Raw genomic sequence first — 27,500 nt, 5'->3', positions numbered from 1 at the left:
GTGCGATTAATGTGCGTTAATTTTTTTAACGCGTTAATTTTTGTGTAATTAATTAATCTTAATTAACGCGTTAAAGTCCCGGCCCTAGTGATAATATTAAAACCCTCAGAAAGGGCCACCTGGAACAAGGCTTCAAGATATCCTGAAAAACACAATTTTCAGTCATTCAGAAGTTGGAGGCATTGTCACGTGTTTTGGGGGTGAAACCATATCTGCAGCTGACTGAAGTGCACGAGCGCGATAGGCTGCAAAAGGAAACCCTCGTATATAGAAGATATATATTATTATTATTATGATATTTAAAGATCATGATGAATAGAAACCCTTTGATCTCTGTCGTCTGTCACTGAGAGAATATTCCCTGTGTGTCTTACATGTCTTCAGTTTGCCAAGGTTAATAGACCCGAGGGCAGCAGCTAATAGACTCGTAACGTCCACACACCTTTGGAGAGTGTGTGAAGTCGTTATTATCACGTGTGTGTGTTCTCCGGTTAGACCCTGAGGACGGAGGAGGTTCTGCTGCGGAACCAGAGGAACGCCGTCTGAGCAGGAACATCTGAATATGACTTTCAGTAAAAGCAAAGTCACACCTCATGTGTATGGATGTTCCCATCAGTGTGTGTGTGTGTGTGTGTGTGTGTGTGTGTGTTGTGTGTGTGTGTGTGTGTGTGTGTGTGTGTGTGTGTGTGTGTGTGTGTGTGTGTGTGTGTGCCCATGTGTGTGTGTGTCCTTTCCTTACATCCACTATTTAATTCTCGTATTTTCGTATCTCAGATGATATGGTTGTCTCTCTGTATCTTTCCTGTATATTTATTTTATTTTAGAATATATTCATTTATCTTCTCTTCTGCGCTTTTACGGATATTCCCATATGATCTCCTCACCTCCTATTTCTTCTTTCCTCTTCCTTCCTATTCGTCTGTCTCCTTATCTCTTTTCTGGAAGAGGACATGTGTTTTAAGTTCACGTTAGTATTTTGAGTATGTTTTGGAGGCAAGTGTTCCATAGTGATGGCATTGTGTTTTAAAACCTAGGGATTTTGGGCCTTTGCAAGCCCATTGACATGCACTAAAGAACACACCACAGGAACATAGGGCCTCTTTAACTTCTTCTTATCGCCGTCTTCTCCGCCGTAATCTTTCTGCTCACTCTGTTTTATTTAAACATGTCGTGTTCCTATTAGCTGTGCGTTGACCTTATTTGAAGTACATAATCAATATGAAGTGTGTGTGTGTGTGTGTGTGTGGTGGTGTGTGGTGTGTGTGTGTGTGTGTGTGTGTGTGTGTGGTGTGTGTGTGTGTGTGTGTGTGTGTGTGTGGGTGTGTGTGGTGTGTTGTTGTGGTGTGTGTGTGTGTGTGTGTGTGTGTGTAGGTGTGTGTGTGTGTTGTGTGTGTGTGTGTGTGTTGTGTGTGTGTGTGTGAGATATTGGAGAGGCTGTATGGGGATGAATGATGGGACGGTGTGAAAGCCATTGGACCATGACTATACCGTAGGTGATAGAGACCTAGTAACATCAATCACACACACACACTCTCTCTCACACACACACACACACACACACACACACACACACACACACACACACACACCCGTTATTCCAGTAGAAGGGCTTTTCTTGATTTTTAATAAAGGATATCTGCAGAGAAGGTCAAGGTTATTCAATTATAGGTCATTCATCTCCTCTTCGCGCTCTCCTTGGCACACACACACACACACACACACCACACACACACACACACACCGCACACACACACCACACACACACACACTTCAGATCTCTCAATCTTTGCCCCAGCTCAGGGAACCCTGCACCTTGTGTGTGTGTGTGTGTGTGTGTGTGTGTGTGTGTGTGTGTGTGTGTGTGTGGTGTGTGTGTGTGTGTGTTGTGTGTGTGTGTTGGTGTGTGTGTGTGTGTGTGTGTGTGTGTGTTAGTGTGTTGTGTGTGTGTGTGTGGTGTGTGTGTGGTGTGTGTGTGTGTGTGTGTGTGTGTGTGGTGTGTGTGTGTGTGATGTGAGAGAACCAATGCAGCCTTCATCTCTGCTCTTCTCGTTATCCCGGCTTCATGTAGCTCCGCTGTATCTTCCGTGCGTCTGAACGGCAGAGTTTTTCCCGGCGCTCAGAGTCCACGGATAAAACCCTCGCTGCGTTATCAGTGACCGTCTGAACTTAATACACACACGCTGTGGACAGTGTCTGTTCTGCTCAAAGGCGAGATAACGCCAGCGCTGTGCGTTGGTTTCAGGCTTGGGGAGTAACAGATTACAGTTACAGTTCTAAACACGGTGGATCGCTAGCAGGATGACAGTGAGGGGGAAAACCCTAAAAGAGGGTTGCTTTGAAGGATCCTCGTGTCCTCTGCATGCTGCCGTGAATCTGCATCGTGCCGTCCACACTGTTTTTTTACACCCTAATCATCTTCTTGTAGACATTCTAGGAGCCTGAGTCTTTTTTATCATGACATTTTTTTAAATTGTGACTTATTTTCTAATTTCCTATTTCTCAAATTCAAATTTTTCCACCAAATTCTCAATTTTTTCCACAAAATAAAAAAAAAATTCACATTTTTTTCAGAAAATTCTCAGATTTTTCCAAATATCTCAAGTTTTTCCTAAAGAAATCTCAAGTTTTTCAAATTCCTGACTTTTATATAGTTCTAACTTATTTGTCTAATTTCTCACGTTTTCAAAAATCTTTTTATACAAATTCTGAGTTCTGTTCTGTTCTCTTAAAGGTGGGGTAAGTTTGAGAAACCGGCTGGAGATACACTTGTTGTTATATCCAGGGAATGCTCTTAACATATCCGAGTAGCAATGAATGATCTGAAGTGCTTTGACAAAAAATCCATAAAAAAATGCTCATCTGTAGAAGCCGTGGCGCTGTAAAAAGTACAAACCAATCCGTTTAGCTGCCCGCCCTGTCTGTCAGCCTTCCATCTCGGCACGCACAAATGGATCTCGTGCCGTCATTGGGGCGTGCATTGCGCTTCCTGTGTGTTCGAGGAGGTGCTCTGTTAGGAAGTCTGAAGGAAAGGGCGGATTCTTTTCGGCTGTGTACTTTCAAATTTTAGTGCACTCGAGCCGGTTTCTGAAACTTACCTACCCCACCTTTAAGGCCCGGACACACCAAGCCGAGTTAGGCCGTCTACACGCCCCCACTCAGATTGGTGTGTCCCGCACCGTCGTGTCTTCTCAGCGTGCCGATGCCTTTTTCGGCCGAAACCACCACCGGTTCAACATGTCGAATCAGTGGGCAGTCGGCCAAAGGCTATCGGCTAAAGAAATCACTCTGATTGGCTGTTCAGCGAATCAGTGCATGAGAAGCGAAACTGAAGTGAGGGACCCAAACAAACGATTAAGTGAGATTTCATTTGCCTCCAGCTCTCGACTCAGGTTCGGGAAAGCCCCGTGAGCTTCTCGCTGTAGAGGGAACATGGAACGCTATTGTTGTTTGTTTATATCAGCAGTCTGTTCTTCTTCTCTCGGTTATCACGCGCGTCTGTCTTCCGGTTCCTCAGTTTGAATGGCGAACACACCACTACCGCCGCCTGCTGGTAAGGAGAGGTATTGCCACTCACGCATGCCAAGACGCGAGGGTCGGGTCCGTCTGTGTCGGTTCTTTTGGTGTCCTCTTGTGTGTTCTTCTACTTTCTGAATCCGCTTCATTGGTTTCCACTTTCTTTGCTTCATTTGTTCTTTTTTAATTCAGCAGGTGAACCCATGTGTTCATCAAACAGTGTGTGTGAGCTGAACTGTGTTGTTAAACTCAACGGAGTCATTTCCTGTCAGCTCCGATGTAATCCTGCTTCTTTAAACCGCAGTCTGTGCTCGTGTGTTTCAGTGTTGCTTGTCGAGCAGGGGTGTTAAACTCAATTTCATCGTTGGCCACATTAGCATTATGGTTGCACTCAAAGGGACAGTGTAACTATATAAATATATAATATATATATATATATAAAATAATGTATTATATTACATTATTGCCTCTGAATTGGATTATTATCGGATAGGGTAATAACTACTAGATTTGAAAGCAGAGATTCCAGGGCAAATAAGTGTAAGTCTCTTCAGTGCGCATGTCACAAAACAAGATGCATTGTGGGGACATGTAGTTCTGTAAAGTGGCAAGTAACCGTATAATAACGTATTATATTCTTTGAAAGCTCTTTCGGGGCCACATTAAATGAAGTCGCGGGCCGGATTTGGCCCCCGGGCCTTGAGTTCGACACCCCTGCTGTCGAGGCGGGATCTGCGTTCATGAAGGCAGGTTTTCCTAACAATAAAATCAGTACTGATCCTCGATATCTTGGATATGCTTTGACCTTTACGTGACGGCGTTGTGTGTAACCTTATACAGGTCGCATCAGAATATACATGATCTCCTCCCCACAGGAAAGCAATCTCATTAAATCACTCTGACATTTATAATGACGGGTATTAGACTAATAATCCAACATGTTGGGAGTCTGGAAAGGTCAGAGCAGATCATTCTTCAGTGGATTACAATAAACTGAATTTCACATTCATCCAGTGACATCTCGAAGGATCCACATGAGCAGTTATATTTCTCTTCGAATATACGTTTAAAGATATTAACACATTTCAGTAAACCATGTTTCAAACACTACTCTTAGTCTCAATCTTACCCAATTTCATTATATTAAATAAACAATACAAACTAATTTTGCTGCATTATATCCCTCTGCTTATCATCTGGGCGTTCACCCTTTTACTATCTTAATATTTTAGCTTCTTACGCAAACTGAATACAGGTACAGGTACATTTCCATGGTCCACATTAGGCTCCGGAACTTTGTGATGTTAGCCTTTGCAGACCACTGTCAAACTCGAGGCTTGGGCCAAATCAGCCCGTGGTGGATTTAATTTCGGCCCGCAGGATATTTCTAATTCCTATTAGATCTGGTCCTCCGGTATAAAACAAAGTACGGACTGAGAGAAAAGCAGATTACCAACATAATTATGATTTGTTTGAGATTCCTCGCTTCCGTAATTCTGAGATTTAAGTCTATATTGCAGCACCAACCTTCCCTCTCCTCAGCTCAGAGCCGGGGGCCACACATTGATGACCTTGCACCCTGATGAGACGCCAGTGTCTGAGCTAGCCTCTCAGAGCAGCACACTGACTTATATGGATGCTTCCTTTCTGCCTTTCTCTCTCACGACAGCAGGCGTGTTTGGTTTCTCTCTGAGGGAATAGTTTAGTTGATAGCTTGTTGTTGGCCTGTGGGGAAAAGTACTCATAAGAAGTGACTCTGGAGAAGCTGCAGATAGAGCCATTAGAAATGAAAGCAGCTGATTATTTAATGTTGTTTTTATAGGCACTAATTTAAGCTTTGTTAGTTCCAGGTTTAATATGTGCAATAAGTTCATTTCAATACGTTCTGCAGTAAACATTGAACCAGTCCGGCCTCCCACTCGTGTATTTGAGTTGGTTTGACATGCGCTCAAACCTTTATAACACACCACAGGGAAGGGAAACCCCGACAAAGCACAATAGGGCCTCTTTAATGTCTTCTTTTGAACCATCTTCTCCTTTTATTCCTTCCTCTCTTTTCTTACAGTTCACTCGGTTTTATTTGTGAAAAGTGTCACGACTCTTTCAGCGGAGCTTGCTTCTCGTTCCTTCCTCTCTGAGCGGCACGGTCCAAAGTGTAAACGATGAAAACAAAACTAAAACTACGAAATGTGAAATATGTACCTCGTTAAAATTGTTATTATTACTTCTTATTTGGACATACTCGAACAAGAAGTAACTCTGTGCAATATATCATTGTACTTTGTTTCTCTAGCTTCTACCACACTACATTTTATTTATCAAGCTACATATATTTTATAAAGACTGCTGCTCGGGTACTTTGTCAATTGGAATAAACTTTTAATTTAATATTAGATGTGATGTGAAGCGGCTGGATGAGGATCAGCTCCTCAGATCTGAGGCCGTGGTTCTCAGCAGGGAAACCGATGGACTGTTCACCTCCAAGTAGGGAATGAGTCCTTACCCCAAGTGAAGGAGTTCAAGTATCTCGGGGTCTTGTTCTCGAGTGAGGGAACAATGGAGCGTGAGATGGGCCGGAGAGTCGGAGCAGCGGGAGTGGTACTGCAGTCGCTTTACCGCAGTCGCTTTTACCGCAGTCGCTTTTACCGCAGTCGCTTTACTGCAGGTCGCTTTACCGCACCGTGGTGACGAAAAGGGAGCTGAGCCAGAAGGCAAAGCTCTCTGTCTACCGGGCCGTGTTCGTTCCTCCCCTCACCTACGGTCATGAAGGATGGGTCATGACCGAAAGAACGAGATCGCGGGATACAAGCGGTCGAGATGGGGTTTCCTCCGCAGGGTGGCTGGCGTCTCCCTTAGAGATAAGGTGAGAAGTGCGGTCATCAGGGAGGGACTCGGAGTTGAGCCGCTCCTCCTTGGCGTCGAAAGGAGCACAGTTGAGGTGGTTCGGGCACCTAGTTAGGATGCCACCTGGGCGCCTCCCTAGGGAGGTGTTCCAGGCACGTCCAGCTGGGAGGAGACCGAGGGGTAGACCTAGGACCAGGTGGAGGAGATTATATCTCTTCTGGCCTGGGAGCGCCTTGGGACCCCCCAGTCAGAGCTGGTTGATCAGGGGAAAGGAACGTTTGGGGCTCTCTGCTGGAACTGATACCCCGAGACCCCGACCACGGAGAAGAGGAGAAGATGGAGGATTGGATGGATGGATGATATGATTGTTAGATCAGCGATACTCAAACCCGCGGCTCGCGAGACTCATGCGGCTCTCTTTAAGACTAGTTGCGGCTCTTTTAAGTCTACTTTAAAAAATAAATAAAACAAAAACATTGTCAGCAGAATTCATCAACATTTCATTATCACTCACAAGTCACACATCAGTCTATTAAGCCGCCCCCCATCCCTCTGAACAACCAATCACAAATGATTTCAGGTTTCGCGCTCTGATCGCAGGTGCGCGAGATAATTGCTCCGTCACACTGGGGAAACGAGCTTACAGCACTATGCAAAAATGGTAAAGGAATATAGGAAACGCAAATATGAAGAGGAATATCGAACATTTAAAGAGGACTGGGAACTCGAGTTTTTCTTCGTCTCCACCGGTTCGGGAAAATGCATCTGCCTGCTTTGTGACAACGTCATTTCACAATTTAAAAGGTCCAATTTGCAGCGCCATCACGACACAAAACACCCGAAGTTCAGTACCGACTTTCCGAAAGGTGGAGAGCTGAGGGCGAGACTCAAACAGAACCGAACTATTCCACACTAATACGAGTGAACGAGCGACAGAGGCACCCTGTGGTGATCAGTAAACATGCCGTCTGTTATCTGTTGTTATGGGCAGTCAGCAATGTGTGTTGTGGTTGCAGTGAAAATAATAAATCACAGTTATTGCTAGAGATGTCCCGATCCGATCACGTGATCGGGGATCGGAGCCGATTACGTGATTTTAAAAAAATCGGGGATCGGGATTGATTTTTTTTTTTTTTTTTATAATTTTTTTTTTTTTATTTAATGTTACAAAACAAACATGACCATGTTCACGTGTTAAAGTCATCCTGAGGACTTAGTTTTGGTTCAAAATTACACAACATCATGTATGTGCTGTTCTTTGGGCTTGTTTTCAGACCTGGTTGCTTATTCCTCTCAAAGCAACAGAGTGGGCGCAGTGTCTGATAGCAGCAGGAAGCTAACGAGAGGCTACGTTCAGCTGGTGACTCGGGAGTCGGGACAGAGGAAATGTCAGGAGTTTGGAAGTATTATAAAATTGAAAGCGAAGGCAGTGTAACAGCCAGATGCAATGTTTGCAAGGCGGAGGTTCCGCGTGGTGGAAAGAACAGAGCTACGTTCAACACGACCAATCTAACACGCCACCTGAGAAACAAACGCCAACAACAACAGGACGAGTACACAGCGGCCACTCGGGTAACGGCACTGAAGCAACCGACACTTTCAGAGACTTTCAAAAGGAAAGAGAAACTGCCCCAGAACAAAATAACAGCCAAGATAGCTGAATTCATCGCGTTGGATGACCAGCCGTTATCCGTTACCTTTTTTTTCTCTTAATGCATTGCATAAAGATCGGATCGGGAAAAATCGGTATCGGCAGATTGTCAAAATCAAATGATCAGAATCGGATCGGGAGCAAAAAAAGGATGATCGGGACATCCCTAGTTATTGCACTGTACATTATGCTTTTCATTCCTCAGTAACATATTGCTATTATCCATATTCTCAAATGCATAATGGCTTCAGGGAAGGAGCGCTTTTGGATCGTGGCTGTTGCAAAAATATTTCTTCGTCAATGTGGCTCCTGATTAGGACCAGGTTGAGTACCACCGCGTTAGATCAAGCTTTTGATTGGACAGAAGATTGATCTACAAAGAAGAGAAAACTTCTCTCTTCAGGAACACGAACAGATCGGTGCGGGTGTTTCTACATCTAGACGTAGCGAGCATAGTTGTGCAACGAGTCACCGCCTGAAGCTGTGTTTCCTAAATATGGTGACGGCTTTAAATCAGGGAGTGGTTTAGTTTCTCGGAGCCTTTCAAGCCGGTGGATTATTATGATTGTTTTTTCTTCAAAACACCGGTGTGTTTTTACAAGAGGACATTTTTGCCGAGTGAAGTCACGCTCTAACGAAGTTGTGTAACGTGTGAAGCGTTCAGATGATGATTTAAGACATATGAGCGTATTGTTGTTGTCTAACGGTGATGTCACTTATGGCTTATGAGATAATTCCTTTACGCTTTTTACAAAAAGAAGTGTGTTTTCTATTTGATTTGCACACCGTTCCACTTTGTGTACAGCAGGGGGTCGAACTCAAACACACAGTGGGCCAAAATTACAAAATGGGTGCTAGTGGAGGGCCGGACTGGGTCAATGTTTAATGCAGAACTTATTGAAATGAATTTATTGCACATATTAAACCTGGAACTAACGAAGCTTCAATTACTGCCTATAAAAACATCATTAAATAATCAGCTGCATTCATTTCTCATGGCTCTATCAGCAGCTTCTCCAGAGTCACTTCTGATGAGTACATTTCCCCACAGGCCGACAACAGCTTCAACTAAACTATTCCCCTCAGAGAGAAACCCAAACATGCCCTGCTGTCGTGAGAGGAAGTGCAGAAGGAAGCATCCATTGAACTCAGTGCTGCTCTGATGCTAGCTCAGACACTTGGCGTCTCATCTCGGGTGCAAGGTCATCAATGTTTGGGCTCTGAGCGTTGGAGACCCTCAGGATGGAGGGAAGGTGCAATATACCGGAGGGCCAGATCTAACAGGAATTAGAAATTATCCTGCGGGCCGAAATTAAATCCACCACGGGCCTGATTTGGCCCCCGGGCCTCGGGTTTGAAACGTGTGGGTTGAGATGATGAACTAAAGACTAACACATGAGTGTATTGTTGTTGTTGACAGCGATGTCACTCTCAGCTGACTCTCGCTGTCACTGAGGCTCTCGTGTTTTATTCTCTTATGAATGAGTCTGATGGTTACTGAATGTCTGTCTTGTTGTAGCGAGGGAGAAGGGGGGGGGGGGGGGCAAATCAATAAAACAAGGCTTTTTGTGTCCCTGTAAGACACGCTGACCGTCAATTTAAAGCCTGCTTTTATTTGTGTGTGTGTGTGTGTGTGTGTGTGTGTGTGTGTGTGTGTGTGTGTGTGTGTGTGTGTGTGTGTGTGTGTGTGTGTGTGTGTGTGTGTGTGTGTGTGTGTGTGTGTGTGTGTGTGTGTGTGTGTGTGTGTGTGTGTTATTGGCAGAATTTGAGCATTTGCTTTGGCATGTGTGTCAAGCTGCGCTGCAATCTGTTAGCTCTTCCTCTCCTCTTTACAGAACACACACACACACACACACACACACACACACACACACACACACACACACAGTTATAGCAGTGATGGAGTATGACAGCTCTCGGTTATATCTCCTCACGTTTCCGTCCTTCTCGTTCTCTCTCCATCGCTCCGACCTGCCGCTGATGATCACAGTGTGATCCTCCGGCTCTAATCCCAGATTAGAGGACACATATTCATGTTGCCGCCCGACTGGAGCGATGATGATATTGATGTGTTTCTGACATGATGGAGACTGTGTGTGTTATCTTTTCAATTTCATGCTTTCATGTCTAAAAATTAAGACCCGATTTTCCCCTTTTCCGTTTGAACAAGATTAAGATTGAAAATAAAATAAAGAAAGCTAAGGTCACTATTACATACAATATTAAAGACGTGGGGGATATTAATTTAGGTCTAAATTAGTTCTTCTTTCTCCTTTAGAGGAATATTTCAGAAGATTTAGACTTTGTTTTGTTCGCTTGTTAGCTTGTTAGCTTGTCACTGGCATTGCTGCAATGCCAGTGACAAGCTAACAAGCTAACAAGCTAACAGGGTTGCCATCTCTCACGCATCTGGCGCTGACACACGAGTTCACTCTCAATCTCACGCTCTCACGCTGCCCAAACTATTCTCACGCCAAAAACAAGATGAACGGCGATCGTTTTTGGTTAGTTATTTACAATGTTGAGTTGACAGCTGCTCGAGCTGTCGATCCGCCCCCCCCCACTCTTAACCACGCTAACAGACAGCAGAGCAGTGGGAGCCGGTTGGTCCATCAGGTGTGTTGCGCAGATCTGAGATCCAGTAGAAATGATAAAAGGTAAAAGTCTGCTGCTTATTGTTCTACTCGGCCAACATAGAGTCAGAGAGTAGATGAGAGTGAGAGTGTGTTAATTAATATATTTGGCAGTTTGGAGTAAGTCTGTAGATGTGTGTGTGCGTGTGTGCGTGCGTGCGTGTGTGTGCGTGTGCGTGCGTGTGTGTGCGTGTGCGTGTGTGTGTGTGTGTGTGTGTGTGTGTGTGTGTGTGTGTGTGTGTGTGTGTGTGTGTGCGTGCCTATGGTGAGCCCCATCACATGTGGTCTGCATTAAAACACTATTGGTTGGTGTTGCGGGGCTGCAGAGCGTTGTCTTGCCAACTGAAATCCTGTGGCCTCTCACAATAATTAATTTTGTTCGATACATTTTCCCGGAAATTATTGTGATAAACGATAATATTGTCGGCACCATTGTATGACCATTTTAGACCACTGACATAATGATAATATATAATAAGTACATCCTTTCAAACTGCTAGTCACATCCTCATGTAAATGGAAATGTATCGAGTTCATTTTTATTTATCGTACGATAAGTCAATGAATTGCTTATCGCGACAGGCACACAATAAAACAGTGGAAACAAACATGTGTTTGACTTTCATTAGTGAATGAAACTGTGTGCCCTTTATAGTCTGTGTCCAATATTGTGTATTTGTATATATTGTATATCCTATATATGCTAAGGTCCCGCTGCTGACACGGTAGCAGTCATTTCGTGCGCATATGTGTAATTAAACCCATGATATCAAAATCTCACTCCAGCCAGGTACCCACAGTTGGCAACCCTGCATTGCAGTTGTTGTGAAACATATAATGGGCAATTTATTTGTAGATAAGACAGGAATCTCTAGAGCAGGGGTGGGGAACCTTTTTCCTCTCAAGGGCCATTTCAATTTTTTCAACATCCTCCGAGGGCCGTACAAATTATTGACGTCTGCTTAAAAATACTAAAATCACAGCCCATTCATTTGGCCTTTCTTTCATGCTGTGCAAAGAAAAAGCAACCTCTTAATCCAGATATTTTACCATGATTCGCGCATGCATGCACGTGCACGGTTGTGGCATGACCACCAAAACAGAAAGATATGGACACAAGATGTGTGCAATTTAGTTTCCTATCCATGTGAACATGATTTAAGTGGGGGGGGGGACCTAACCTCCTCTAGGGGGGTCTGGGCCCGGGGCATGTTCCCCCGGGAAGATTTTTTTTTAAATGTTGAAGTTTGGTGCACTTTGAGAGCAACATTAGTAGCTCTATGGATCATCTCTCAACACCCAGATGAAACAGAACTGGAAGCAGATTTTCTTTTTCTTTGTGGATATTTTACAAATCACTCCCCTTTCAAACTGTATTCTTGTTTATTAATAACAACTTTTTTTTCTGTCATATAGTATTTTATACCCGTTTACTTTATTCTCTTATTTTTTTATAACTATAATGATCATATAAAGATGTGCCTTTACCTCACTGGTTGTAGAAAAAGCTTCTTATATCCGTTAGCATAGCTAGCTAACCAGATGCTAATAACAACAAAGTTAATGACTGTATGGTCAGTATGACAGATCGCCACTGGGCTTTCAACTAAAGACACAGCCACGCAGAAACTGCGGCATGTGTACGGCTCCGTATGGGTACTGACATTTGTGAAGTCCCGGCCCGGAGCGGCGTTCTGGTGCTCTGCTCTCCGGCAGCTCTAAACCCCTGTCGGAGGAGACATATACCACGTGATGACACGTTAGGCTCGTGTTGTGTTCAAGGACCCTGACCTTGGCCAGGAAAAACAGGTACTCGCTTGTTACATATTTTGCGGTCTAGATTTCTTAATTTTTTTTCTTTTTTGCGTGTGTTACCTCGAGGGCCGTATCAAATTGTCTTGCGGGCCGTATACGGCCCAGGGCCCGGAGGTTCCCCACCCCTGCTCTAGAGTAAATGTTTGCTTTAAAAAAAAGTAATTATGTTAATGCTAACTTTCTCTGGTGTTCAGTTTCGTTGGTAGCGTTTTGTCAAAGTCTTTCTTTGTCGAGTTGGGTTGCTAATCGCACGTGTTTGTTTTATTCGTGTCTTTCTGCCGCGCCCGGGGAAGCTGTGTGTACAGGTTATCATGTTGGCGGTCATTTCCGTAAAATATAGCAGTAAAAAGAGTAGCTTGAGTTTCTGGTTTTTCTTATCTTGTTGTTCACATTCGTACAGTTCGCATCCATTATATAATCAGCCATTTCCACACATCTTCACAATTAAACAGCTTTATCACCTACTCTTCTATTTCCTTCCCCCTTTCATGTTGCTCACAGACATATTAAGTTGGCTAGCTAACGTTGCCAAAAAACTAACTCACCTCCGAGCCATCAACAGTGTCAAGTTTTAACATTTTAGGGGATATAAACGTAACAGAAAAACACGTTTGTGAGGAGGGGATGAACAGTATTTAGATAATAGTGCTCTCCTCTCCAGTAGCGTGGCGTGGGGAAAAAATTAGGGGAGGCCAATAATACGTCCTTTCCTTTGGGTCGGGGTGTGGTGGTCAATGTACTAACGTAACCAGATGAGTGATTACAGCACCCGGTATCGTTGTACACACAGATGCAGGACTTGCACACGCCTGCTATCTAACCGACAGGTCCGCACGCGCTCTCCAGCCGAATCTCTAATAAACATTCATTCACAACTAAATCAGGAGACCTTTCACGTTTTACGTCCGATTCGCTCCTTTTCCCCTCTCTGTACACAGCTCCAGTTTGGGCATCGGCCTGTCATCAGATTGTATTTGCTGTAGCGGAAGTTTAGTACTTATTTTTGATTAAATACTCCAAATCTCCACCCTCCATAATTGCACTTGCTGTGAGAGTGGTGCAGTGACGCTATCTATCTTCTATCGATTAGATTTATGATTCCAAAATTATAAAAGTGGGTAGACATGTGGATGTTATCCGACTGAACACAACGTGCATTTATCGAACAGGTTTATTTTCCACTGACCTTATTTCCAGCTATTTTACAAAATCCTATGGAGAAATCCCGTTGCTTTCTGTGGAGGGAAACCGAGCGCAGCTTAATTCCGGGTTTTAGGACACGTCACTGCCACACTAAGTTGATGCGATTTGATTGGATTGTGAGGCAAGGGAAGCCAGCCGCCTCTGACTAATCACAGGTTGGCAGGGGCATGACGTGAGCCTCATCTGATTGGTCAATCCCTCCATTTTTTTCACCAAGGGAAGCCAGTTTCGGCTGGCCTCCTCTCGCAACAGAGAGTGCAATCTACTGTTTCACCATAACATCTAGGGGGGCGCTGTTTCACTCTTTGTAATACTCAATGAGAATGGGGGAGAGACGGACCGGCAGCAACACACAGCACAGAATTTCCGAAACTAAACAAAGAGTTTTTATTTATTTATTAAAATTATAACTACAATCCGAAAAAACAGGGGAAGCCTGGTTTCCCTTGGCCTCCGGGAGAAAACGCCACTGCTCCTCTCCTGGTATCCCTTTCTGAAAACCTCCGTGAGAGCAGAGTGACTTTGCAGAAAGGCTCATGCGTGTTTATGAAAACATGCGAAAGGTAGAACTTATTCATAGTTAATGAAGAGTGGCTTCCAGCAGCCGTCAGTCCACACGCCTCTCTCCATTCCCCCAGAAAAGTCACGCATAGAAGAGACAGTGGTGCAAAGTAACTAAGTACATTTAGTCAAGTACTTTATTTGAGGGACTTTATTTAATCCCTTTAGTTACTTCATAGATCTGGATGAAGGATGTGAAATCTAATCAAGTGTTGAATCAGACTTTAGTTCCACCTGGAGTAAATCCACCAGCTACCCTGCAGTCTACAAAGTACTTCAGACTAGCTGCACCTCCACCAGCTACCCTGCAGTCTACAAAGTACTTCAGACTAGCTGCACCTTCACCAGCTACCCTGCAGTCTACAAAGTACTTCAGACTAGCTGCACCTTCACCAGCTACCCTGCAGTCTACAAAGTACTTCAGACTAGCTGCACCTTCACCAGCTACCCTGCAGTCTACAAAGTACTTCAGACTAGCTGCACCTTCACCAGCTTTGAGAACACTTTCATGATCAATCATTATAAAACACATCATATATATTATTCTGAAATGGACCAATCTGCACAACGACTACTTTCACTGTCTTTCACTATATTTAGATGAGAATACTTTCTACTTTCACTTGAGGAACATTTTGAATGAGGACTTTTACTGTGACAGAGTATTCCTACACTCTGGTACTTCTACTTTGTCTCAAGTACAAGATCTGAGTACTTCTACTTTTACTCAAGTACAAGATCTGAGTACTTCTACTTTTACTCAAGTTCAAGATCTGAGTACTTCTACTTTTACTCAAGTACAATATCTGAGTACTTCTACTTTTACTCAAGTAAAAGATCTGAGTACTTCTACTTTAACTCAAGTACAAGATCTGAGTACTTCTACTTTTACTCAAGAACAAGATATGAGTACTTCTACTTTTACTCAAGTACAAGGTCTGAGTACTTCTACTTTACTAAAGTACAAGATCAGAGTACTTCTACTTTTACTCAAGTACAATATCTGAGTACTTCTACTTTTACTCAAGTAAAAGATCTGAGTACTTCTACTTTAACTCAAGTACAAGATCTGATTACTTCTACTTTTACTCAAGTACAATATCTGAGTACTTCTACTTTACTCAAGTACAATATCTGAGTACTTCTACTTTTACTCAAGTTCAAGATCTGAGTACTTCTACTTTTACTCAAGTACAAGATCTGAGTACTTCTACTTTTACTGAAGTACAAGATCTGAGTACTTTTACTCAAGAACAAGATCTGTGTACTTCTACTTTTACTCAAGTTCAAGATCTGAGTACTTCTACTTTTACTCAAGTACAAGATCTGATTACTTCTACTTTTACTCAAGTACAATATCTGAGTACTTCTACTTTTACTCAAGTAGTGCAAGATCTGTGTACTTCTACCACCTCTGTTTTGCAGACTTGATACACACACACACACACACACACGCACGCACGCACACACACACACACACACTGAGGGTGACAAACAGATGAGGGACGAGGGGATGAGGTTCAGAGGAAGACAGTCCGGCACCCTTTGAAATATTCATCTGCTCCGGGTGAATAATTGATGGCGTACAGAAGACAGACGCATGAGGGAGAGACGGACAGATGGATGGAAAGAGGTTAGATAGAGAGAGAGAGAGAGAGGCGTCTCCGGGTAATAAAGGTACACATCTCCTGTCACCAGAGGTGGGAAGTCGTGGAGTCTGGGGCTCAGTGGATAGTGCGCTGAACATCCAATCAGGGGGTAGCAAGTTCGAGTCCCACTGCAGTCAGCATGTCGTTGTGTCCCTGGGCAAGACACTTGACCCAAAATGACTCCTGTGGGGATTGTCCTCAGTACTGAATGTATGTTAGACGCTTTGGATAAAAGTGTCTAACAAGTGACATGTAATGAGTACAAATACTTCGTTACTGTACCTAAGTACATTTTTCTGGTATCAGTACTTTACACCACTACTTATTTTTCTGACGACTTTTTACTTCTTACATTTTGAACCCAAATACCTGTACTTTCTACTTCTTACATGTTGAACTCAAATACCTGTACTTTCTACTTCTCACATGTTGAACCCAAATACCTGTACTTTCTACTTCTCACATGTTGAACACAAATACCTGTACTTTCTACTTCTTACATGTTGAACTCAAATACCTGTACTTTCTACTTCTTACATGTTGAACTCAAATACCTGTACTTTCTACTTCTTACATGTTGAACTCAAATACCTGTACTTTCTACTTCTTACATGTTGAACACAAATACCTGTACTTTCTACTTCTCACATGTTGAACCCAAATACCTGTACTTTCTACTTCTCACATGTTGAACCCAAATACCTGTACTTTCTACTTCTCACATGTTGAACACAAATACCTGTACTTTCTACTTCTTACATGTTGAACTCAAATACCTGTACTTTCTACTTCTTACATGTTGAACTCAAATACCTGTACTTTCTACTTCTTACATGTTGAACTCAAATACCTGTACTTTCTACTTCTTACATGTTGAACACAAATACCTGTACTTTCTACTTCTCACATGTTGAACCCAAATACCTGTACTTTCTACTTCTCACATGTTGAACCCAAATACCTGTACTTTCTACTTCTCACATGTTGAACACAAATACCTGTACTTTCTACTTCTTACATGTTGAACTCAAATACCTGTACTTTCTACTTCTTACATGTTGAACTCAAATACCTGTACTTTCTACTTCTTACATGTTGAACTCAAATACCTGTACTTTCTACTTCTTACATGTTGAACACAAATACCTGTACTTTCTACTTCTTACATGTTGAACACAAATACCTGTACTTTCTACTTCTTACATGTTGAACTCAAATACCTGTACTTTCTACTTCTTACATGTTGAACTCAAATACCTGTACTTTCTACTTCTTACATGTTGAACTCAAATACCTGTACTTTCTACTTCTTACATGTTGAACTCAAATACCTGTACTTTCTACTTCTCACATGTTGAACTCAAATACCTGTACTTTCTACTTCTTACATGTTGAACTCAAATACCTGTACTTTCTACTTCTTACATGTTGAACTCAAATACCTGTACTTTCTACTTCTTACATGTTGAACTCAAATACCTGTACTTTCTACTTCTTACATGTTGAACTCAAATACCTGTACTTTCTACTTCTTACATGTTGAACTCAAATACCTGTACTTTCTACTTCTTACATGTTGAACACAAATACCTGTACTTTCTACTTCTTACATGTTGAACTCAAATACCTGTACTTTCTACTTCTTACATGTTGAACTCAAATACCTGTACTTTCTACTTCTTACATGTTGAACTCAAATACCTGTACTTTCTACTTCTCTCATGTTGAACTCAAATACCTGTACTTTCTACTTCTCACATGTTGAACTCAAATACCTGTACTTTCTACTTATTACATGTTGAACACAAATACCTGTACTTTCTACTTCTCTCATGTTGAACTCAAATACCTGTACTTTCTACTTCTCACATGTTGAACCCAAATACCTGTACTTTCTACTTCTTACATGTTGAACTCAAATACCTGTACTTTCTACTTCTTACATGTTGAACTCAAATACCTGTACTTTCTACTTCTCTCATGTTGAACTCAAATACCTGTACTTTCTACTTCTTACATGTTGAACTCAAATACCTGTACTTTCTACTTCTTACATGTTGAACCCAAATACCTGTACTTTCTACTTCTTACATGTTGAACACAAATACCTGTACTTTCTACTTCTTACATGTTGAACTCAAATACCTGTACTTTCTACTTCTCACATGTTGAACTCAAATACCTGTACTTTCTACTTCTTACATGTTGAACTCAAATACCTGTACTTTCTACTTCTCACATGTTGAACTCAAATACCTGTACTTTCTACTTCTTACATGTTGAACTCAAATACCTGTACTTTCTACTTCTTACATGTTGAACTCAAATACCTGTACTTTCTACTTCTCACATGTTGAACTCAAATACCTGTACTTTCTACTTCTTACATGTTGAACTCAAATACCTGTACTTTCTACTTCTCTCATGTTGAACCCAAATACCTGTACTTTCTACTTCTTACATGTTGAACCCAAATACCTGTACTTTCTACTTCTTACATGTTGAACACAAATACCTGTACTTTCTACTTCTTACATGTTGAACTCAAATACCTGTACTTTCTACTTCTTACATGTTGAACTCAAATACCTGTACTTTCTACTTCTTACATGTTGAACTCAAATACCTGTACTTTCTACTTCTCACATGTTGAACTCAAATACCTGTACTTTCTACTTCTTACATGTTGAACCCAAATACCTGTACTTTCTACTTCTTACATGTTGAACACAAATACCTGTACTTTCTACTTCTTACATGTTGAACTCAAATACCTGTACTTTCTACTTCTTACATGTTGAACTCAAATACCTGTACTTTCTACTTCTTACATGTTGAACTCAAATACCTGTACTTTCTACTTCTTACATGTTGAACTCAAATACCTGTACTTTCTACTTCTCACATGTTGAACTCAAATACCTGTACTTTCTACTTCTTACATGTTGAACTCAAATACCTGTACTTTCTACTTCTCACATGTTGAACTCAAATACCTGTACTTTCTACTTCTCACATGTTGAACTCAAATACCTGTACTTTCTACTTCTCACATGTTGAACTCAAATACCTGTACTTTCTACTTCTTACATGTTGAACACAAATACCTGTACTTTCTACTTCTTACATGTTGAACTCAAATACCTGTACTTTCTACTTCTCACATGTTGAACTCAAATACCTGTACTTTCTACTTCTTACATGTTGAACACAAATACCTGTACTTTCTACTTCTTACATGTTGAACTCAAATACCTGTACTTTCTACTTCTTACATGTTGAACTCAAATACCTGTACTTTCTACTTCTTACATGTTGACATGCAGCCGTTTTTATTTATATTTTTTCAAATGTATTTTTATTTTTTATTGTTTGGAGCCCCTATGGCATTGACCGCTTCACGCAGTCTTCAAAGTAACCAAGCAACCTACATTAATTTGTAATGTGTCTGTCCAATGACCTTGCTCCCTTTCATAACATGTGATACCTTGCGTGACGAGCGACCCGTTTAATCAACCTGTAGCTAGCAGCAGCAAGTTCAGTAGCATTATAAAAAATGTAATAGCTTGGAGGAGACCGAGGGGTAGACCTAGGACCAGGTGGAGGGATTATATCTCTTCTGGCCTGGGAGCGCCTTGGGACCCCCCAGTCAGAGCTGCTTGATGAGGGGAAAGGAACGTTTGGGGCTCTCTGCTGGAACTGCTACCCCCGAGACCCGACCACGGAGAAGAGGAGAAGATGGATGGATGGTAATAGCTTGCATTTATAATGTACAGCAAACCAAAGCACAAGAGCAGCGCTCAAAAGAGAGAGGACGAGAGAGAACAAGGAGATAAACGGCTAAACTGACAAAATTAGACAGTTTTTTTGTCATACATCGTCCTCGATATCGAGCGCTAACGTTAGCAATGTTAACGTGTTAACGCGGCAGCCGGAGGCTAACGATAGCTCACCTGCCTCACCACCATCTGTGAAGCTGTATCCGTGGCTTCTTCTCCAGCCAGGAGGAGAGGCTGGATCTGGCTGTGCCCGGCGGTGGTCCAACAGTTCCCCCAAGAGCCCCACCCGATAGGGGACTCTATGGCGCTATCGAGACCCCCTGACGCCAAGATCTAAAGCTATATTATAGCAACCGGTCTGTGTGGGCCGACCGACCCATTCCCCAGAGACACACATCAAGGAAACAGGTTTCATCCTCTTCTTAGTTCGCTGTGCCGATACATGTGGCACTTCTGAGTGGACCAATGGAAACGTTGTCATGTTGCCGTTGTTCAGCATGGAAACATTCATTAGCTAACAATGACATTATTGTTCTATTGATATAAAGGGAGGTCAGGTACTCTTTAAAGCAGCTGCTAGCTATGGGTACTTTTTACTGAAGTACACTTCAAAGCCTCTTTACTTTGACTTGAGTAAAGAAGTTTGGTCAGTACTTCTACTTTCACCAGAGTATTTTAAACACAAGTATCTGTACTTCTACTTGAGTAAAGGATGTGTACTTTTGCCCTCTCTGCCTGTCACCACCACGATCATACATCTCACCACATCACTTATTTTACCATCCACTTCTGTCTCATGTCTTTATTATTAACCTCTTTGTAAATTATATTCAATAATAAACAAGAATACAGTTTGAAAGGGGAGTGATTTGTAAAATATCCACAAAGAAAAATAAAATCTGCTTCAGTTCTGTTTCATCTGGGTGCTAAGCCCGAGCCTGTTTTTCAGGTCTCGGGCTCGAACATGACATTCCCAGAACAAAGGACCATATCTTCTCTTCTAAAGGGGTTACATTAATAATCTTTTTTCTCAAAGCAAGGTTACACCTGTGAGTTGGATTTAGAAGTGTCAGAATCAATATAGATGTTTTTATTTTAAAGTAAATTCAGATTGAACACAGTAAAAAAATGTAAATTATTGTGTCCGTCCAAAGAAATAATTACTTATAGTGAAACCCACCCTTGAATGATGGGAAGGTAGATAAAAGCTTTAGGAATCCAAACTACAACATATAATAAGTACCCTGTATCAAGATTGATGCAAAACAAGTGACCTTTGACCTTTTTAGAGAGGTTTAGCACTAACAAAACCCTTCTGGGGTCATTTGGGTGGATTTTCCATATCTCTGGAACCCATCGGTCGATTTTGCTGATTGACATCTCTTTCTAACCGTCAGGGCCAATGGAATCGAGGGGAACTCCCACATACTCCTTATTTGGTAATGTGTGTGTGTGAGACTGCCACATAGCCAAAACCGGAAGCTGCGATAACTCTGGTGGCTACCATTAGCAGCTAACTTTTACTCTCCGATTTTTACATAAAAATTGAATTATGGATTATTAATTAAAAAAATTATTACACAAAAACATTATCAACCTATGGATTCACCGATCCAGCCGCGTTTTTTCTCGTTTTAATGCCATTGAACACGTCTTTTGATCAGATTGACAGCTACGGTGAGACGATCTCCCCTAGAAGCTCCGTAAAGGTACGTGTTGTGATGTCTGTGTTTGCTTCCCCTGTCCGAGGTCGGATCACTCAGTGATGATACCATATACCTAAATAATCTGTGGAACCTCAGCTTTAATCGGATATCTTGTCTTCAAAACCGGCCTTAAGACCCTCTTCTTTCGGCAGGCCTTCCAATAAACGTTGAGCACGGTACACCTGGAGTACTGCCATTTTTATCGCTATCTCCGACTTTTATTTTTGTACTCTATTTTATATTTTATTTTTTGATTTCTTATTATTATTACAATTATTTGTCTTTTATTATCTCAAAGCGTATCAGTATCCCTTGTTGTGAAGCACTTCGAGATTTGTCTTGGCAGATGAGAAGCGCTATATAAATCAAATATATTATTATTATGTGCAGCTACGATGAGTAATAAGGGTACTTTTATCTTGAGTTCTGTGCCAAAGTCCGTTAGCATTTTTCGCTCAGGGGTCATTTAGATGCTTCTTATGAGACTTGTGTTTTGTTTTGGTAAACATGGTTTGTGTCGTCAGTTAGCTGAGATTATTCCCGTTAATCTGGTATAACACATTATGGGTTCTTAAATATTAAGATGCCCTGAGACACAGTGTTGTGGGGTTTAACAGGTTTTAATGTTGCTCTCAAAGAGCACCAGAATCTGGACCAGATTGATGCTTTTAACTTCAATATTTAAAAAAAATCTTCCCAGGGGAGCACGCCCCCGCCCGGACCCCCCTATACCTCATTCACACCAACACAACTCCGGTTCAAGCTCCGTGCTAGAGATTTTCAGGTTCAGAACCAGTTCTTCGGTTTAGCTCCGGCTCTTTTCACACCGCCCAGAGTCCGACTGGTAATGCGTCGTTGCGTCATGACGTAACCGTTGCCTGCTTCATAACGCCAACCCGCGCGGATGAAATCAGTTGCATTCATTTCTTACGGCTCTATCTGCAGCTTTTCCGGAGTCATTTCTGTGGTTTAGTTATATTCTTATAAAAAGTGTACTCGTGTCAATAAAGGTTTTTTTAAAACACAACTGCTTCCGAGGTCGGTCTTATTTCTTAAGGTGGACTGAACCATGAGTGTGGAGTAACGTTGTATCTTTCATTCAAATGAACTGTACCCTTCACCCAGGTATGTAACAGCTGTTCTCAAATGAACACGTGAAGTAAAGTTTAATATTTATAGTTTCATAGATTTATAATGAGTTATAATGCGAGGTGATCAACGTGAATGCTCAGGTTCCACCTTAACACGCAGACACGTTGCTTCGCCATGAGCAGAAACCTTTAAGTCTATGGCAGAAACACTGAAACTCTGGTTAGGTTTCTCCATCGTTCTCCAAACTGGATAAAACGCGGGCTTGTTGTTGTTGTTCAGGAGTTGATCTGTCTCTGCCCCCGCCCCCGCCTCGACGTAAGCGTGACGTATGTGGTGCTTTTGCTCTGGCCAGACAATTTTTTGGTGCTTGAAACGAACCGGATTCCGGAGCTAAGAGGCTGCTCCGCTGCGGTGTGAACAGGAAAACCCGGTGCTTTTCAAGCTCCAGCTCGGAACCGGCCCTGAAACACCGTTGGTGTGAATGAGGTACTAATGAGGTTAGGTCCCCCCCCCACTTAGGCTGCGGCCACACGAGGACGAATTCGGTCGTTTGCGACACACACACTTCAAGTCAGATCATCACCCTTAGCTATTTTAATTACCTCTCAAACTCCCTAAACTAGTTATAAAGATGTTTATTTTTACTGTCGGCCGGGTCACTCATTACTGGATGAGCTGCTGCATGAGACAGACACTGGCGCTGTCCGAAGAGAGGGAGGAAAAAGAGAGGCTCCGTGTATTTTATTATTATATTATATAGAGTCGTTATTCATTTGTTTTAAAGCTCAATAAATAACAAAGAAGACCTTTGACCGGCACTTTTATAATTTTATCCGGAAGATTTAAACTTGAATACACGCTGACTGGCGAAAAACTCTGCCCGGTTCCCTCGGCCCCCACCGCGGAGAATAAACAGAAGGGCAACCATGACAACCATGCTTCTTCGCTGCTTTTGTGGAGGAAGTTACAGCGCCACGTAGAGGCTCCTGCATGTACTGCAGCTTCTCCAGCGGTTGGAGCTAAACGGAGCGGTCTCGTGTGGGCAGACACTATCCGGATGACTATTGCGTGTGGACGGAAGCTTGTTTGTGATTGCGTTTGCGTTAATCCTATGCGTTTAGCCGTTTCCGTCCTCGTGGGGCCGCAGCCTTAAATCATGTTCACATGGATAGGATACTTAATACATTTGCACACATCTTGTGTGTCCATGCGCGAGTCATGGTGAGATATCTGGATTGAGAGGTTGCTCTTTCTAACACAGCCTGAAAGAAAGGCAAAATGAATGGGCTGTGGTTTCAGTTTTTTTTAATCTGCACGGCCCTCGGAGGATGTTGTGAACATTGAAATGGCCCTTGAGAGGGAAAAGGTTCCCCACCCCTGCTCTAAATGATTAACATACTTTCTGTTATATCTTTACATTGGCCGTTACCACACGTCTTTACCATCTTCTAAATGGAGATATCCGACTTTTCTCTGTTTTATATCAAAGTAAAATATCTTTGGGTTTTGGACCAAACATGTTTTTAAAGATCTTTAGACCTGTAGTAAATAAGAATAAGACTATTATTGTTGTTATTTACATTTGAACACAACTCTCACTCCCTGTTTTCGCCACCGCCTGTCTGAGCGAGCAGACAAAGCCACCACTGACACACACACACACACACACACACACACACACACACACACACACACACACACACACACACACACAGTAACATACTGTCCAACCCGAGGCATGCTGCGATGTCCTCTGTGTGTGTGTGTGTGTGTGTGTGTGTGTGTGTGTGTGTGTGTGTGTGTGTGTGTGTGTGTGTGTGTGTGTGTGTGTGTGTGTGTGTGTGTGTGTGTGTGTGTGTGTGTGTGTGTGTGTGTGTGTGTGTGTGTGTGTGTGTGTGTGTGTGTGTGTGTGTGTGTGTGTGTGTGTGTGTTCTCTCCCTCCGTGCAGTGGAATGGGATTTCTTTGATTGACAGGTGTGACCCATGTTAACACAGCGACACATGTGATTATTACTACTGCCACATGAATATTTCATGTCAGCGTGACCATGGCAACAGTAGCCTACCGTGTTACCTTGGCGTGTGTGTGTGTGTGCGTGTGTGTGTGTGTGTGTGTGTGTGTGTGTGTGTGTGCTAAACATGTCTTTTCTGTGTGTCCTCCTCAGGTTAACGGAGCTGTCGGGCTTGCTCTCAGACGGGCCGGTGAACTATAAATACAAAACCAAATGCACGTGGCTGATAGAAGGATAGTAAGTCTTTTTAAATCTCTATCATCATTCAGATGACTTTGTTTTACTTGGTTACGCCGTGGGATGCGTCTTAGTTTGCAGCTCCATGTGAATAGCAGGTGTTTGTGTTGCTTTGTTCACTTTAACTGCTCAGAGCTGCTGCAGCTGAATGCACACGGAGATTACTATGCATTGTTATTTAAATCGTTCATTCTGTTCACTACGTTAAATATACAGCCTCATTGCAGGGATGAACACGTTATCAATTCTTCTAGTTACTCCTAGTTCAGTTTATTGACTTTATTTAGTGCCACGTTAAGGGGTCCATTCAAGGATACGAAAGAGGATTTAGGCCACGTGTAGAAACAGAAATGTGGAGATCTGACCAGTGTGTTTTTTATTTTATTCTTAAAATTAAAGCCAGATTTCTGAAAAAAAGAAAAAAGTCTGATAAATTTTTTTATTCAAGAATAAAAGTCAATTAAAAAAAAAGTCAAAATTTGAGAAACATTTTAAGAATTCAGAGAAAAAGTCAAAATTCAACAAAAAATGCAAGAATTCTGAAAATAAATCAGAATACAAAAAAGTCAAAAATCTGAAAAAAGTAATGAATGTTACTCAAAGATACACTGAACAAAAATATCAACGCAACACTTTTGTTTTTGCTCCCATTTTTCATGAGATGAACTCAAAGATATAAAACATTTTCTATAAACACAAAATCACCATTTCTCTCAAATATTGTTCACAAATCTGGGTAGGGGTTAGGGTAATGTTGTGAATCGAGTGGCCTGTGTTCGTCGTCCATAACATACGCATGCCCATACCATAACCCCACCACCACCACGGGCCACTCGATTCACAACATTACCCCAACCCTACCCCTACCCCTACCCCTCACACCAGATACTGCCTGGTTTTCGGACCCCCCCAGACCCCCCCAATAAAGCAGAACTGCACGTTTCAGAGTGGCCTTCTATGGTGGCCAGCCTAAGGCACACCTGTGCAATAATGATGCTGTCTAATCAGCATCTTGATATGCCACGCCTGTGAGGTGGGATGGATTATCTCGGCGAAGGAGAAGTGCTCACTCTCACAGACTTTTTCAGATTTGTGAACAATATTTGAGAGAAATGGTTATTTTGTGTTTATAGAAAATGTTTTAGATCTTTGAGTTCATCTCATGAAAAATGGGAGCAAAAACAAAAGTGTTGCGTTTATATTTTTGTTCAGTGTATGTCAAAGACGTCGAATTTATGAAGAAAAATCTAAAAAGCAGATTTCTTAAAAAAAGTCAGGATTCTGAAAAAAAATTCTAAATAGAAAAATAATTCTGAAAAAAGTCAGAATAAAAAGTAAAAAATCTGAAAAAAGTTAAAATTCTGAAAAAAAATCCGTTTTCTGAAAAAAAAGATAAATAAAAAACTACAATAATATATAAAATGAAATCATGAATACATAAAATATAATAACATAATAAAACCTTGCCATTGGTTTTCTAATGCACTGAGTGTCAAAGTACGAATGCCACGAGGCCACGCAGGTAATATATATTCATCCAATGCATTCTGATGATCTCTTTATGTTCTCTCTCCCAGTCCTAATGCAGTGCTCCGGCTGCGCTTCAATCACTTTGCCACCGAGTGCAGCTGGGACCACATGTACGTGTATGACGGAGACTCGATCTTCGCCCCCCTGATTGCTGCCTTCAGGTGAGAGCTGTCTGTCACTCTGAATAACAGCTAATATGGAAATGCCTCACAGTCTGAAGTCAACTGATTCACGGTGGAGGCAAACAAAGAGCCTCACAATCACCCACAAAACAACGATAAAATATATTTGCAATCAGCCATGAATAATACATCTTTCCGGGGCGTTATTGTGTACGTTCAATAATCTCCAAGCATGTGGGTGGACCTCTTTCATCCGACGGAAACTCATTAAAAACACGTTAACACCGCAATAATTCACCGAGCTGCCATTTTCAGTCCAGAGGCTGGAAGCACGGACACGAAGGAGGATTGAGGCCACGTGAAAAAGAGAAATGTGGAGGTCTGACCACGTGTTTTCTTTATTTTTTATTCTTAACATTAAAGTCATATTTGTGAGTACAACAAAACAAGAGAGACAGAATAACAGCACCCTTTTTTATGACGCTCACATCAACAACATCACTCGATCTGCCTCCTTCCACCTCTGCAATATTAACCGTCTCCGCTCACACCCGACAGCACCGCCATCCTCATCCTCATCCTCGTTACATCCAGTATTGATTATTGCAACTCCATCCTCTCTGGGCTTCCCCACAAATCCCTGCGTAAGCTCCAACTGGTCCAAAACCCAGCCGCCCGTATCATCACCAGAAGTCCTTCCATTGATCGTATCTCTCCGGTTCTCCAACAACTCCATTGGCTCCCCGTTAAGCACCGCATCGACTTCGAAGTGTTGCTCCTCACCTTCAAGGCCCTTCACACACCTCCATATCTCTCTGAACTCCTTCACACCTACCCTCTCGTGCTCTCCGATCCTCCGCTGCCTTCCACCCGCTGGACCACCATGGGGTCAAGAGCCCTCAGCCCCGTCTCTGGAACTCTCTCCCACAAGACATCCGCAATATGGACGCACTCTCAACCTTCAAATCCTGCCTGGAAACCCACCTTTTTAAAGTGGCGTATTCTATATCTTAATTCCTCTAGGCAAGGCAAGTTTATTCATATAGCACTTTTCAACACAAGGCTATTCAAAGTGCTTTACAAAAAATGAAAGACATTAAGAAAATGGCATTTAAAATCAATCATTAAAAAGAAAAGCTAATAAAATAAACAT

At 42.2% G+C, this 27,500-nt stretch overlaps 1 protein-coding gene across 1 annotated transcript in view; it reads left to right on the top strand.

Annotated features, from left to right (window-relative positions):
* LOC117444344 (attractin-like protein 1) overlaps positions 1 to 27,500 on the top strand; it is a gene marked incomplete at its 3' end in the record, with an annotated part of 71,160 nt that overhangs the window by 27,492 nt on the left and 16,168 nt on the right. Inside the window, exons 2-3 of the mRNA XM_034079986.1 lie at positions 24,612 to 24,695; positions 26,273 to 26,386. Coding sequence (XP_033935877.1) covers positions 24,612 to 24,695; positions 26,273 to 26,386 — 198 coding nt within the window. The remainder of the gene's footprint in view (positions 1 to 24,611; positions 24,696 to 26,272; positions 26,387 to 27,500) is intronic.

This window comes from Pseudochaenichthys georgianus, unplaced genomic scaffold, assembly GCF_902827115.2.
Source record: "Pseudochaenichthys georgianus unplaced genomic scaffold, fPseGeo1.2 scaffold_798_arrow_ctg1, whole genome shotgun sequence".
Lineage (NCBI taxonomy): Eukaryota > Metazoa > Chordata > Actinopteri > Perciformes > Channichthyidae > Pseudochaenichthys > Pseudochaenichthys georgianus.
Note: the sequence above shows the minus strand (reverse complement) of the source record. Positions and strands in the feature narration are given on the sequence as shown.